General features: G+C 42.8%; 1 protein-coding gene across 1 annotated transcript; it reads right to left on the bottom strand.

Annotated features, from left to right (window-relative positions):
• Nucleotides 1–8,221: 8,221 nt before the first annotated feature.
• Nucleotides 8,222–15,148, bottom strand: NDUFS6 (NADH:ubiquinone oxidoreductase subunit S6). The gene is made up of 4 exons (XM_081015074.1): nucleotides 14,943–15,148; nucleotides 11,338–11,391; nucleotides 9,542–9,664; nucleotides 8,222–8,341 (listed from the first exon to the last, which is right to left on the bottom strand). Exons 1-4 carry the CDS (start codon nucleotides 15,096–15,098, stop codon nucleotides 8,273–8,275), a joined length of 402 nt encoding a protein of 133 aa, XP_080871200.1. The 5' UTR covers nucleotides 15,099–15,148; the 3' UTR covers nucleotides 8,222–8,272.
• Nucleotides 15,149–16,362: the final 1,214 nt, after the last annotated feature.

Below are 16,362 nucleotides of genomic sequence, written 5' to 3'. Positions count from 1 at the left end.
CTCTCATGTGACATGACAATTTTAAAATCTCATCAACTCAACAAAAATTAAATTGCTCAAAAAGTGTCTGTCACTCCCTTTTTTAATTTTACAGGGTTTCTAAGGGGGTGGAGAGGGGGAGAGAATATGAGTCAATGGAATGTAATTAGTTTAAACCTTATCGTTTCTTATAATGGCACAAAAAATATGAAATTGTAAATCTAACCATGTCTAATAAATTAGTACTGTTACACTGAGATTAGCCTCTCAGGAATCAAACTCAGTTTAGCATGACTAAAGAGGTCCTATCAAATATGAATGCTCTAGCTATCTGTCATCACTTGAGTCCGTCATCTTTGGGAAGTTGCTCATCGCACCAAAGTTATGAACTTAATTGCTCAAGATGATATGTCCATTGTGCTTGTAGTCATGAACATCTAAGTGTACCAGACAGCAATCACATTGCTTTATCATAGGTTCACAGTAGCTTGGGGGGGGAGGACCACTTCCTCAACAGAAAAGTTCTTTGCTTGGTTAGTTCCACCATGTAAAGTTTTTGAGAGGTTCAATCACTTGCACTCCAGAGGCATCCTACCCTAGCTGCAGTTTTCTTGGTGGAAGTAATTTATTCCACCATGAGAACTCTCTCATCTGCTCAGACATGTTATTCCTGGGAGGTTGCACAATGGTTGATGCTAGATGTCATCTGCCAACATTTCCCCCATGAAATCTCTTTCTTATCCCACATGCCACCCCCTTTTTCACTTCCCTTCTCCTACAAGCTTGTTAGCAGGAGTGCAAAACTGCCAACTCCCAATAGCCATCGGTGCCCAAATTATGGTGCCAAGCAATCCACGTAGGTGTTTGAAGAATCCATGATTAATGCATCTCTCCCTCTGTGGTCTCTCCGCTCCTCCACATCGTCTTACTCCATTTAAGTACTGCTGCTTAATATACAGTACTCAAGTTGGAAATGTGCTAGCATCGCAGGCAAAGGTCCAGCACACCACCTGCTTCTCCAGTGAGGAATGGTTGTTTGGGGTGGGTGCACCACCGAGAAAAGGATCCCTCTTCTCACTGGCGAGCTCAGATCTTCTACTCTCCTTACAATCTGGTCAAAATGCTCAGGCACCTACCAAGGTACCAACATCTCAGGTAGACCCCTTGCCAATTTGGGCAAGGGGGTGGGGAGAGGAGTTAAGCACCTGACCTATTGCAGATGAAGCTGAGTATGCCCATCCCCTCCAAGCAACAGGACCACAGCTTACCAGGCAAAAACATTCTTACCAATGCAAACCTTTAGACCTGTTTTTTTTTGGGGGGGGTCTGTTTATATATCTTATTTGTGTATTTTAGGCTGTTTTTATTGTTAATTTTTTCAAGGCGCTTTGAGTTCATTTTGGGGGGGGAAGCAACTAATAAATAGAAGAGGAGGAGGAGGAGGAGGAGGAGGAGGAGGAGGAGATGATGATGAAGAAGAAGAAGAAAAAGAAGAGGAAGAAGAAGAGGAGGAGGAGGAGAGGAGGAGGAGATGAAGAAGAAGAGTAGGAGGAGATGATGATGATGAAGAAGAAGAAGAAAAAGAAGAGGAAGAAGAAGAGGAGGAGAAGGAGAAGAGGAGGAGGAGATGAAGAAGAAGAGGAGGAGATGATGATGAAGAAGAAGAAGAAGAAAAAGAAGAGGAGGAGGAGGAGGAGGAGGAGAAGAAGAAGAAGAAGAAGAAGAAGAAGAAGAAGAAGAAGAAGAAGAAATCTTTATTTGAAATAAAGGGAAGCTGGACATATATACTACATCTCATACAACTCTCCTGAACTTTAAAGACTTTCCAGTGGATAGCGCCCCCATGTTAATTACCAAAAGGTGAAAGCACTGCTTGAATTTTCTATCTCAAACTCCATATAGCAGGAGTGCCTAACCTTCTGACGTTGTCGGACTGGAGCGTCTATAATCCCATTTCCTGATCACTGGCTGGAGCTGATGGGAGATTGACTCAAACACCTGCAGGACCACAGGTTAGCCACTCCTGCCACAATGACTTCCATCAGCCCTGCACAAGTCAGTCTACACTCAATGCGCTTGTGAAAAGACAGTTTCGAAGGCTCCTAAACTAACGGCATCAGGCCACTTCCGAGTTCTCTAGAATGTTAAAATAAATTGTATTTTGAACTTAGTATAATATGATGTGCTACTAACATAAATGTATAGTTTGGTCATTTCAAGTTAGGAATGTTAAGGATAAGAGCACTTACATTTATAACTTGGCAAGTGAAGTCAAACTTGGCAAAATTATTTGCCAGGCTTATCTTCTAGCATGAAGTTGTCTCTTCTGCAGCGTAAGTGGTACATGAGATTACCAGGATTGGTGTTTTCCATAGTGCTGTATTTGCATTTTGAGTCATAGTGTCCAATGACTTTATGCCCTGCCCCCCCCCCCAGTCAATGAAAAGCCACACAGAACTAAATAATAATAAAACAACAACATCAATAATAATTTATTATTTGTACCCCGCCCATCTGGCTGGGTTTCCCCAGCCATTCTGGGCGGCTTCCAACAAAGATTAAAATACAATAAAACATCAGTCATTAAAAACTTCCCTAAACAGGTCTGCCTTCAGATGTCTTCTAAATGTCAGGTAGTTGTTTATCTCTTCGACATCTGATGGGAGGGCATTCCATGGGGCGGGCACCACTACCAAGAAGGCCCTCTGCCTGGTTCCCTGTAACCTCACTTCTCGCAATGAGGGAACCGCCAGAAAGCCCTCAGCACTGGACCTCAGTGTCCAGACTGAACAATGGGGGTGGAGACGCTCCTTCAGGTATACAGGACCGAGGCAGTTTAGGGCTTTAAAGGTCAGCACCAACACCGTGAATTGTGCTCAGAAACGTACTGGAAGCCAATGCAGATCTCTCAGGACCAGTGTTATGTGGTCCTGGCGGCCACTCCCAGTCACCAGTCTAGCTGCTGCATTCTGGATTAGTTGTAGTTTCCAGGTCATCTTCAAAGGTAGCCCCACATAGAGCGCATTGAAATACAGTGGTGCTCCGCAAGACGAATGCCTCGCAAGACCAAAAACCCGCTAGACGAAAGGGTTTTCCGTTTTTCGATGCGCTTCGCAAGACGAATTTCCCTATGGGCTTGCTTCGCAAAACGAAAAAGTCTTGCGAGTCTTGTGATTTTTTTCGCTTCCCCCCCCTTTTTCTAAGCCGCTAAGCCGCTAATAGCCTTTTAGCCGCTAAGCCGCTAAGCCTTTAATATCCGCTAAACCGCTAATAGCGCTAATCCGCTAAGCTGCTAATAGGGTTGCTTCGCAAGACGAAAAAACCGCTAGACGAAGAGACTCGCGGAACGGATTATTTTCATCTTGTGAGGCACCACTGTAGTCCAAGCAGGAGATAACTAGAGCATGCACCACTCTGGCAAGACAATCCGCAGGCAGGTAGGGTCTCAGCCTGCATACCAGATGGAGCTGGTAGACAGCTGCCCTGGATACAGAATTGACCTGCGCTTCCATGGACAGCTGTGAGTCCAAAATGACTCCCAGGCTGCGCACCACATCCTTCAGGGGCACAGTTACCCCATTCAGGACCAGTGAGTCCTCCACACCAGCCCACTCCCTGTCCCCCAAGAACAGTACTTCTGTCTTGACAGGATTCAACCTCAATCCATTAGCCGCCATCCATCCTCCAACCACCTTCACAAGTAGAGTTGTGATTGTACAACTAAAGCTGTGCTGCAATTGTGGCAGGTGACTATTCAGTTGTTTTTAGAACTAGGGTGCCCTCTAGGAGAGAGATAAGCAGCGGCAGTGGCAGAACTAGCCATTTCCCACTTGTCAGAGTTGAGCAATAATTCCTGTAGAGAGGGAGAAAAATCAGGAAAGGAGATCCCTTTGGGACCCATTATGAGATACGTTTCCCTAGTGATTTGCTTCAGGGAATTAAAAACACACACACACACAAATCCTTCACTGACCAGAGATTTCCTCTAAAGGCTTTACTACTATGAAAACCTAATACTGAGATTATTGTGAAGCTAATTGATTTTTGGGGTGCAGGGGCTGCTAGGGGATAGTACATCTGGTGGGGGACACGAGATGCTCCTTCTGAGGTCGTTTCTGTCAGAGCTTCCGTACGACTCAGCTGTAATGGCTCTCCTCCTCTTCGTATCTTCGGAATCCATCGACCTCTGCTCCGACTGTGATTAACGACCTAAGCCTTTAATGAGGCTTCAGGCACGCTCCCATTACACAGAGTACCCAAACAGCAGCAGAAGAGCCAGAAATATGTGCTACATTGCTACGTTTATTTCTAACTACGCAGGACAGAAAATAATATGCGTCTGCTCTCTGTGAGAGACAGAGAAATAACAGGAACAAAGAAACAGGAAACCAGTAACATCTACATCCGTCTCCCGTGAGACTTCCAACAGTCTGGAATGTCAACAGAGTCTTGTGACTCCAAAAACTGCACAATGGCATAACAGAAATCTAACAGTTTCTCCACCTTTGGGCTTGACCCTGCACTCAGCTCTCAGCTGTGGCTCCTAGAAGCTATCAGAACGCAACAGCAACCACACCACGGCTTCGACTGGCTGACTAAACCAGGTGAAGGTAGCCAATGGGTCTCAAACCCTTAGTGAGTTAGGGACTTCCTCTGTTCGCAGAGACAGGCTCTGGCAGATTGAGAGGACAAGACCAATAGACGATCCAACATTCAAGAAGAGAGTTTCTGAACGTGGAGGGAAGTGAGGGGCAGGTGGGGCTCGTCAACCTGAAAAGGAAGCCCATCTAAGAGAAGGAAAACTGTGATCCTAAAACTCCGCTGCCTTGTGGGATAACTTTGGGAGAAGGAAAGGCTAAGGAGTAAACCCTACACAAATCTGGAATGGAGTCCCTAAGATGGTTGGAGCTTCCAGCAACTCCTGCCATCAAGCTAGTGACATTGCCTAAGCTTGCATCCCAGGATCACTTAAGTGCTGTTTGACTTCACCTTTGGAGGCGCACTCCATTGCTGACAAGAAGATGATTGATTTAATATATAGACAGTACACTGTTCATCTTTTCCTTTCCTAAGCCAGCTTTGAAGCGAGTGAAAATAAGGCACAGTGAAAGAATCGTGTCTGTGTTGGCAAACAAAGTCCCTACTCACTTAAGCAGCTGTGGCACAAAACTGTAGTCGCTGTGACAAAGTTGCATTGAACACAATGGAACTGGAGTTAGTCTAAGGTTACCAGACTCCCCCATTTCCTGGGGACAGTCCCCAGATTTACAAATCAGTCCCCATACAAAATCCATTGAAATTGAAAAGTGTCCCGACTCATTGAAAAAAATCTGGTAACCTTAAGTTAGTTCTTTGCAAAGGCCATGTATATAGATGGCTCTGCCTAAATAATCATTGTAACTCGCTTCTACCACTGCATTGAATGAGACTTAGCCATAGTTAACCTTAATGGTGGCAAGCATCTCATCTGTAATTCATCTGCCATAGAACAGCCTGAAAACTGTCATTTGCAAATTAAAAGATGCCCTTAATAGTTACCTGTCTCGAGTTGGAAATGTCCTACTTGTGGAAAACCAACAAGCTTAATGATGCAGGTGCCACTCCTGGCTAAAAAATGCATAAACAGCTTGCTGCAGAATTATTAGCATCAACCTTGCTATGAACAGAACCGCTTTCATTCAGTCCTGAGCCACTGTTTGTGTCAAAAGTCTGCATAGTGAGAACGAAACCTATCAGGACCTTCTCATCGAACAGATAAGCAAACATCTTGAGAGGTGTTTTGAGCATTTCCCCCAAGAACTGTGCAAATGCCCCCAAAGCCAGTTTGCCTAAGGTGATGGAAAACCGGGTGGTGGGCTACTTCAGGGATGGCACAGTTCTCCAAAGCTGCAAAACACCTGCCCTTGGGGGCTTTGTACAGAACGTAAGAGGGGGAAACAGAGCATTTCAAGGGAGCACTCGGAAAGCATACTGAAAATGGAGGGCTTTTCTGGTAAGAGCAAAAGCCAGTTAAATAGCTTGACATAGCTGTATTTCGTATCAGAATCTAGTGGATGAGAGATGATGTTTGTTTTTAAAATGCAGTTTTTAAAAATTGGTCCTTCGCTATCCGAGGCTTTCAAAATCATAGCCAGCACTTGGAATTGATTCCAAACTGCTAATGACTATAGATGATGCAATATCAAAATGATATGTTCCAACTGTTAACACCCTGCCAACCCCATTTTGGACAAACCAAAGTTTCCAAAAATTTATTTAAAAGGCAGCCTCATACATTATAATCGAATGACAAAAGATGCACAAGGTAAGGCATCGCCGTAAAATCTGCTCCAAGCTTCGTAAACTGTTTTTAAAGCAGACATTGGATGGCTATCTGTCATGGATGCTTTGAGATTCCTGCATTGCAGGGGGTTGGACTAGATGACCCTCAAGGTCCCTTCCAGTTCTACAATTCCATGATTCTAGAGACAACTGGTTCCCCATATTCACAACTCTATCACAACTAGCATCACTTACCCTTATGTTGGCTAAGTGAAGAGCCCTCAGTTTATACACATTTTATTGCTTATAGTCAAAGGCTACCTGAGTCCAGGCTTTTAGCTGAACTTGCCTATTCCACATTCTTTCTCACTATGTATTTTTTTGTAACATAATATACCACCTTTGAGCACTGAAGCATCTAAATGTAATGTCGCATGCATATACAGGACGCAAATCTACAGTTCCACGTTCACTACACATGATCCCAAGAGGCAGAGGAAATATGTAAGGCACACCCTAGTATATTATCTCCCCTGAGCACTAAGTTGTTAACAGTGAAACTTGGTACGTATATTGCCAATATGTTTGTAACAAGGTAAGCACTAATCAGAATACACTGCAATGCAAAATCTGAACTGAGGTCCTTATTGCGATTTACTAATCTTACTAAGATGGAGGAATTTACTCCCAAGTGTTGTGTTGCTGGGGGAATTCCCTTCCCACTAACGATGGTACTTCCCTTGTTTATACAAAGCCAGCTTCACCCACATATACAGCAAGAAGCTAAACTGATCATTGGTTGCTGTGTGACTGCATGTATCATTCCTAGATTGCAGATGCTGTAACCGTGCAACTGAAATAGTAAGATTTTGGATCGGTGTGGTAAGATTAAGATAAAATTCTTATTTCTGTTATATTGAAGAGCAGCAAGGGCTAATCAAAAATGCTGTAAAGTACTCTAAAAAATCTAATTCTATAAAATATTTAAAATTCCCTATGCCTCAAAGCAGAGAGCAGCAGAGCATGGACAATAACTGTTTGCAGCAACTCTTCTAGAGGAAGGTTATGGCCAATATCTCCCCCTGCAAACACGAAGTTACCAATATGCCAACATTGCTTTTTAAAAATATTCTTATACTATACTCATTAGTACAATGGTTTTCAAACTGTGTTCCTATACACCGAAAGAACATAAACAGATCTTCTGAAAAAAGAGCCACAAGGGATTGTTTCTATGCTAAGCCTGACTGGGTGTCTTAAGAAAACTGTGTGTGAACCTATAATGTACCCCAGAATCCTCTATGCCCTGCAGGATTTCTGTGGCAGATGAGTAAGAGTTCATTGGTGCCAAAGTCGACAGGAAAGGGCTGTGTGTAGGTTGGAAGTTTAAAGCAGCCCTTAACTAGTTTACATTCCTAGGGGCATCACAAGACGAACAAAAGCTTAAGAATCTGGAATATGCAATTTACAGCACAATCCTAATCATGTTTGTTCAGAAGTCCAACCCATTAAGTAAATGGGTTAGGATTGCAGCCTTAATGAACTTGTTCAGATGATAGCAGTGGCCTACCTGTTTGGCCCTGTGGAAACATTTCAAATTCTAAGTATTATGGGTATCATCTTGTTTGTTTCTCTTCCCTTTCCCCAGGGGTCACCTCACCCCACTAGACATAAATTGTGTATCGGTGCATGCAAATACACATACTTTACTTTTCCGTGACGCCTGGGTAAAATTTGTATCCAGTAAAATTAAAATGGATTATCTTGCATTTATATAATTATACATGAACCCAACACCATCAAGCATGCTATGATTTTATGGTGGTTTTGATAGAATCCTTTGTTCAAAAAATTATAAGGTATATATGCTATATGTAGAAAGCTGAGAAAGAACAAAGTACTTTACAGTATAGTTGTGGGCATTCCATTCTAAGAAGAACACTGGATTTTTTTTTTAAAAAAAAGAATATCACTCACGACAGTCTTTTAAATATATATTTAATACTATAACATAGTATAATAAAGACAATTTTCAGTGATGGTGCTGCTGCTTAAACTGGAGTCCACAGTAGCCACATGTTCCCGTTTTTGTATCTTTGTCCTGCAAATGGGAAAATTGAGGGATGGGGTGGAATAAAATTATAATTTTACCTTAGTGCTGTAAATACAGTTCCACATAAAATAGCTCTAGTGCAAACACTTCTATTTAAAACAATTCTGTTCACATACCGCCCCGCCCCCAATGCAGTTCTACTCTAAAGGTTGGAATTCAGCTTAATCCTATTCATGTTGATTCAAAAGTAAGCTTCTAAGCATGGATGGATGCATTGTACAAAATGGATTTCATGAGCAACTCACACATCATTTTAGTTACAAATCTTAATAGTTACTGTCCCTCTCTTCATAATTCAGTGCTTACAAATTCAACAAGTATCTGACTGCCAAATGGGGATGGGTGGGTAAGATTATTCAAATCATTACAATGATGAATAAATACTCCTGAAAGATTAGCTAGGGAAAGAATCCACCTTCATCTGAAATATACAGTTTTCTATGTGAGCTAAAATAATTTTGATTTTCCTCTACAAAGGGGCTGATATGACTGAGGCACAGCTATAACAATTGCCCAACTCAGCCCCCTCAACTATCAATTTCAAAATATTTTTATCTGTTTGCCTACACTTCCTTCTACCCATTTTGAAGAATGCAATTAAACCATAAAAACTGACAAAGGCTTCAGATTAGCAAAGCCTTTCCTTCTTCTGTCTTAGGCAGCTAACAAGATATAAGCTATTAAAATGAAGCAATCTACTCAAGAATACATCTGAACTTACTGGCAAGCTGCTTTAATAAGCAATAATTAAAATGAAACAATCAGAAGAGAGACTGACATTAATGGTTGCTGCAACATGGAGAATGAACGAAGGACAGGAAAAGACAATCTTTAGGATACACACATGACTATACCTTGAAAATACCCATAAAAATTGCAACGGAGGGAATCATTAACACTTATCCCTTAAACGAGGCCTGCACAACTGGCGAGTCATAAAACTGAATGCAACCTATCAGCTCTTAATTGTGGCCTGCCCTGTAGTAGGCAATTCTTAACATTGCAGTTCGCAATAGGAAACAAGTGAAGTAGATATACCAAGGATCTTTCTAGACTGCCACACCGCTGATGAAATACACTGGTCAGTCTCAGTTGTACGCATATCTTCCTCTCAAAATAATAATAATAATGATGATGATGATGGAAAACAGTGGATGGGATCACAAAGGAAAGGTTAGATTACATTACCAAGTTTATATACACTTTAGGGTGTCCCAGAGCTCCGCCGCCACCATCGCAGGATATCACTCTGGTTTCAACTTCACTCACAGGCTGCTGAGCGATCAAATCGATTGCAAAGCTTTCATTCACCTATTATAGCGAAGGAAAGGTTTTCAGTGCCAGACAGCTCCAACTATACATTTGCTTTAGTGGCATGGGCACACAGGCTGCGGCTTTTGCTACCAGAGGTACTGCAAAGTCCTGTGCCTGAAACAGGGCAGAACTAATTGGCTGTCTCTTCTTCCTCATCGGTGTACTTATGGCGAGCTGAGAGTTCCTTTTGAACCTTCTCCTCCCTGCCCTCATGAACATTTTGTGTAACTTTTTAGCCACAATCAGGGCTGCTGCATTATCAGCAGTGCGGTAAGATCCTGACCACATCCTAGAAGTAATGATTAAGCCACAAGCTACTTGTTCCATTACTGTAAGCTGCTTTGCAAAGACTTGCCTTAAAAAGCAGAATATAAACATGCAAGTGAATAAATGCACACAGCCAGATTCTGTACTTTAAAACAGATCTGAAATACAAACATAAACAGTGCCAAGACTGAATGGATCTAGTGCCTGCTGAAGATGAAAGTCCATTGTTCACGTCAACCACTGTATAGTGGAACCTTGGTTCTTGAATTTAATCTGTTCCGGAGACCGTACGACTCCTGAAACTGTTCGAAAACCAAGGCACAGCTTCCGATTGGCTGCAGGAGCTTCCTGCACTCAAATGGAAGCTGCATCAGACGTTCAGATTCCGAAAAGCGTTTGCAAACCGAATCACTTACTTTCGGGTTTGCGGCGTTCGGGAACCGATTTGTTTGGGAACCAAGGTACCACTGTATTACCGCTGCATCTAGTTTATTTGCTACAGAATCTTTTCCACTGTGGCAACAAATAAAAGGGCATGCTATTATTGTACCAGCCAGGTAAAAGGGTATGCTATTATTGTAACAGCCAGGTAAAGTCAAAAGCGCTAAAAGCAGTGACTAAGGGGAGGCTGGCATGCTACTCAGTGCTCACTACATTTTTAAGGAAGTCACCTTAAAAAATGTTGCGCAGCTTTTAGATTCCGTTGCAGCAGAAACGATGTTTGCCCATTTGCACCTGATGCTCCACTCCCACTGCAGTCCACTGCCCCAAATCCCAGGCCTTTCCAACCCAGAGGCTTGTCAGAGGGCAGCAGTTGGGAGGAGGGCATGGGCAATTTCCCTTATTCAGGTGCAACACTAAACATTACCCTATTTTTGTATACAGAATAGACCCCATTTAAACAGGATGCCTAAAATACATGTATCCATGTAGCATTTAATGTAACTGCTTCACACATCAACATAACACAGAACCTGTCTGGACTGTGGATCTTTGGCCACACTAATACTTCACATATAGCCAAGGAACCCTGCTTTAAAATGGGACACCTATGGGACAAATGTCACACAGGTAAGAGTTTGTGGTTTTTTTAAAAAAGAACATGTTCAATGCTGCGTTTAACCGGGCCTTAGTGCAGAAACTATAAGTTTCAAACACCCAAGCAACATCAGGATGTTCTCCAAAGTTTCCAAGTAAGTTTCAACCCACCCCCACAACCAATAAAAGATTTTAGCTGAGGTATGTGACTTAAGTTCTAGAAATCTATTTTAATTTGGTGGAAGTTGAAACAGTCCAAGCTTTTAAGCTGGATTGTTCTTTCACAGCTGAAGTCAATGAACATTGTGTTGGTAAATGTGTAAAAGCACAGAATCAAGGCAAACACTTCCTAACTTGAATTTTACCTCTTTCTGTCGACCAGAAAACCGAGCCCGCCTGTAGTCAGCTTCCTCAAAAACCTGAAATAAGATAGGAATATAATAAATACGTAAGGAGAAAACTTAGAATTCTAAACTCAAGGAATGTGCAGTGTGGTTGAAAAGGGATTAACAATAAGGAACAATAAGTATAGAAACAAAATTTCCATACACTTTGATGTTGCTGGTGACTGTGGGGAGTGTCTAACATTTGCCGGGAAATGAAATATATTCAATACTAGATAGGAGAGATTCTTAATTATTATTTTCTATGGAATAATGAGCAACATCTAAAGTTGAATGCAGTGGGATTTCCCCTCCTCTCAACAGCCTCCTGTGTTCCCCCTAATCTGCTTCAGATGGAGATTTTGGGGGCGGGGGTTTAGAGGAGAAGGGAAATCCATTCTATCAATGGTGTCTGTTCCGCTGTTGGACAATGGATTTCATCCAATAGTGCTGGATTTGGAAGACTGTTTCAGCTGAATCAATTCTAGTTGATAATGAAAATTTCCATAAAATTAATTCTCACTGGCAACTTCCTTCTCATAGATTAAGCCAAATTTACAGCTCAAAACAAGACTTTTTGTTGGCATTTCTCTGCATTGCCTAGAGCATTTTTCCAACTCGCCCACGGACGTTTATCATATCCTTTTGGCTTGCCTGCGAATTAGAGGGTTTGGGAAGCTGATTGTCGGCACAAATGAAGAAAATACAGGGTACTGCTTATCCAATGATTCTAAAGTAATTTTTTAATGCTTTTTGAAGGATCTAGTGTTAATCCCAAAATTGGGGCCCCTAATGACAGCAAAGGTGGGCATGTCAAGTTATTGGTAAAAGACGGATGCTTCTTTACTTTCTGATTGGTAACACGGAGCATTGCTGTTATGTGAAATTAACATATTTCTTACAAAATTATAATTATGAAAATACAAATAGCTTTGTGGAGAAATGGGGGGGCCGGCGCTTTAGAATACAAAAAAAACCCATGGTTTCATGTCCAGGAAGCCAGTGCTAGAAACTAAGATACATAAGCTAGGTGCCAAATGGCTCCTTAAACCAAAGTTGAATATCTAGTTGCCATTTTGGGGCAAGATGGCTCTAAAGTCTAATTTGTCAAATGATGAACTGACTGACTGATTACGAGTTAAACATATGACTAGTTCAGATGACTACCCTGAACTAGGTTAAGAACTTTGGGAACTTAAAAGAAAAGTCACTTTAACCAGGGACAGTCTATATATATATTGGCCTATTCTGATCTGTTTTTCTTAATGGTGACATGGACCATTTATAACGTAGGAATATTATTCACAACTGTGAGCAGGGCGATGGGGTAAGTGAAAACAAGCTACAACAACTACCTATAACGCTGTTCGCTGCTCCTGCTCAGGCTGCACAGAAAAAGGATTTTGGTTCCTGAAATTCATTCTGATTGTGCAGATAAAATGTAACTGATAGAATTCTCTAGGATGTGGTAGTATGTGTGTGGAAACAGTTAAGATCCAATGATCCGCAGGCATGCACTTCCAGCTGGTGGAGATGTCAGGACCATAGCTGTCAACGTTTCCCTTTTTTTAAGGGAAATTCCCTTATTCCGAATAGGATTCCTCACAAGAAAAGGGAAAGGTTGACAGCTATGGTCAGGACCGATCCTGGTGCCCAGGCATTTTCACTTGGTTGCAAGAGGCTGATAATTTCAAAACACCGGGGAAGGCTCCTAAACCCATTTGCTGATAGCCAAACACTCAGAAGTAATTGCCATTCAGTTCAACAGGGCTTACATCTAGGTAACAGAGCACAGGATTGCAACATGAGTTCAGTAGGGCTTCCTTGCTAGTAAATGTGCAATCGCCTTCCTTTGACACCTCCAACCTTCTGAAGCCAGGCAGGTGGTGACTGTTGAAAGGGCTTTCTTAGCTGCTGCATCCCATATTAGAATGCCCTCTTAAGGAAGAATTGCCTGGCACTAAATCTCATGTCTTGTCTTTTCATTTACCCAGCCAAATCGTCTAGTCAGCTTATATGATAACATTAAAATGTATTTATTTTAAATGCCAATTTTTCTACAGCTGTTTTACCTTTACTTGTTAGCCACCTAGAGAATATTGCAAACTGGAGTGGCATATAAGTCCTTGAACACCTAAATTAAAAAGGTTAAAGTACAACTGATGCGATCTAAACAAAATAGAATAAAAAAATTTAAAAATCCTTCCAGTAGCACCTTAGAGACCAACTAAGTTAATCTAATCAAAGTTAAGCACCTCTGACTTCCCACTGGAAATGTTCAAGCATGTGCAAAGAAAAGGAAATAATGCCGGTCCATAAAAAAAACTCTTAAATCCAGAGCTCTGCAAAGTGGATGCAAGGAGCTGTGTTAATTTTACCACTGCACAAAATGAGGCTTTCAAATGTTTTAACACTTAAGGGCATGATCAAGATAGTTATATACAAAATACATTTTATAAAATAGATACAGCAGCAATTAGAACAAAAACAAGAGAGGAAAGCCTAGGCCGCAGGGGGAATTCATGCCACAAGCTCCTGCAGGAACCAACAACCTGAGAGAGAGAGATACGCCTTTTTTTGGCTTCTATATCTTTTATTTTATTTGTTATTATTAATTAAATTTACAAACTGCTCAATGTCCGAAGGTCTCAAGGCAGTTTACAGAATAAAAAATACAAAATGAAAACACAAAACACCTATCAAAAAATCAAAATGAAACAAAACCCCAATGACCCCTGCCCACAAACACAGTTAAAATGCCAGATTGTTCAAGCTCTGGTTGAAAAGGAATGCTTTCGCCTGCAATGAAGGCGCCAGAGATCCCACATGCAGGGAGCCACTACAGAAAAGGCTCTTTTTGTTTGGGGAGAGGCAGCCCTTGAAGTATTGCATTTCCTGAGCCACTTAAGGATTTTTATAGGTCAAAATCAGGACTTCTTCTTGTTTTGATGCAGTGTACCTCCCTGAGGCCTTCGGGTGAAGGGCAGTATACCATTTATACCAGATGGGCGGGGTATAAATAAATTATTATTATTATACGCAAAACCAACGAATACTTCAAATAAATAAAAGCTTATTTTAAAGTTAATAATAGGGACGCATTTCGCCCTTTTAAAAAATAGTTACGTTCATGACATCTTTGAGAGCAATGAAAATAGTAAATCTCCAAATTGCTGAATGATTAGTTGTTTGAATTTTTAAAGATTATATAAACATAAATAAATCAAAACTTTAATACATTTAACCACCCACCCTGTGGAACGCCCTCCCACCAGATGTCAAAGAGAAAAACAACTACCAGACTTTTAGAAGACATCTGAAGGCAGCCCTGTTTAGGGAAGCTTTTAATGTTAATGAATTTTAATATTTTGTTGGAAGCTGCCCAGAGTGGCTGGGGAAGCCCAGTCAGATGGGCGGGGTATAAATAATAAATTATTATTATTATTATTATTATTAAATAATTAAGTTTATTCTGAGCCTCTTTGGAATGAGAAGGCAGGGACTGGGGGCTTATAAACGCTGAGCACCCACTGCAAGGGAGCCGAGTGGAGCCTCCAGGCTCAGAGGCACTCTATCTGAACACTCACCTGTCCCGTGTGCGTCACTTTCTCGCCGGTCGGGGACGTCCCCGCGCCGTAGCTTCTCCCAAAGGCGGGCCGCAGGGAGGGGAGAGCCGCGACGCCCCTCGCCAAAGCCAAGCCCGCCCGGGACGCTCCTCCCAAGGACACAGACAGACCCGCCATGTCGGCGACGCCCCTCCTCCTCCTCCGCCTCACGCACAGAGCGCGCACTGCGCACGCGCGGCGAAACCAAAGCCACGCCCCCTGGAGGCTCGCGAGCGTCTGACGTAAACACCCCTGCGCGAGGCGGAGGGAAACGTAAGGACGTAAAAAAAAAAAGGGGCGGGGAGAGAAGGAGTCACGTGCGCCTTCGTCATTTTCGTCCTCTTCCCGGAAGGCTAGAGGCCGGCGGCGTTGCTCTTCGTCCGGTACGTAGTGCGGACCGTCTCCGCCCCCGGGTAAAGGGTTCTTGGATTAGCTTTTACGGAGAATGAAGCTGAAATATTTTTCTTACCCGGCCTGACTGGAAGCGGAGGCTTCGGTTCGCGCATGCGCTGTGGGCTTCCAAGGCGCTGAAGGAGAAAGGAAGCTCTGCGCGTGCGCGGCAGGTTCGCAGGGGGAGGAGGGCGCAGGAGGCTGCGCATGCGCGGGAAGGGTCTTGTGTACTCTCGCCTTTCGTTATCGCGCAGTGAAGTCCAGCCAGTTTGGACTCCCAAGTGGTTGCTGGGTCGCCCTTTTTCCAAGGTAGATGCAAAGCGACGAGTGAGGTTTGCAGCTCTACCCTGTGCGTTGTGTGTAGGGGAGGAAGAACCTTTGGCTTCATTTCCTCCCACTTTGGGGATGCACAGCGTTGCTGCAATATTACCTGCAGTGGGGTCAAGGTTGGTGGTTCGAGCCCGCCCAGGCACGGCTGCGGGCAGGATTCCTGCATTGCAGGGAGTTGGACAAGACCACCCCTGGGGGGTCCCTTCCAACTCTACTATTCTACGATATGTAATCCTATTTACGTTTAATAATAATAATATTTTTTTATTTATACCCCGCCCTCCCCAGCCAAAACCGGGCTCAGGGCGGCTAACAGCCAATAATAAAAACAAGTTGATTAAAATACAATTTAAAAAAGATTAAAATGCAACATTAAAACATTAGGATGCAGCCTCTTCACAGGAGGAGAAAGGAAAAAGAAAGAGGGGGAGGGAATCAAACTGATTCTAAGCCAAAGGCCAGGTGGAACAACTCTGTCTTACAGGCCCTGTGGAAAGAAATCAGATCCCGCAGGGCCCTGGTCTCATGAGACAGAGCGTTCCACCAGGCCGGAGCCAGTGTTGAGAAGGCCCTGGCTCTGGTTGAGGCTAATCTAATTTCCTTAGGGCCCAGGACCTCTAGGGTGTTGCTATATATGGACCTTAAGGTCCTTTCTCCGAAAGTAAACCACATTGAGACTTTA

The sequence above is a fragment of the Podarcis pityusensis genome (assembly GCF_964106645.2).
Source record: "Podarcis pityusensis genome assembly, chromosome: 7".
NCBI classification, from domain to species: domain Eukaryota; kingdom Metazoa; phylum Chordata; class Lepidosauria; order Squamata; family Lacertidae; genus Podarcis; species Podarcis pityusensis.
This window is presented reverse-complemented; position numbering and strand designations above follow the sequence as displayed.

Coding starts and splice junctions, on each gene's coding strand:
- NDUFS6 (XM_081015074.1), bottom strand. CDS start 15,098: ATGGCGGGTCTGTCTGTGTCCTTGGGAGGAGCGTCCCGGGCGGGCTTG. Junction 9,665..11,337: donor TTTCTGGTCGACAGAAAGAG/GTAAAATTCAAG, acceptor TCGCTATAATAG/GTGAATGAAAGCTTTGCAAT. Junction 8,342..9,541: donor CTAAAGTGTATATAAACTTG/GTAATGTAATCT, acceptor TCCCATTTGCAG/GACAAAGATACAAAAACGGG.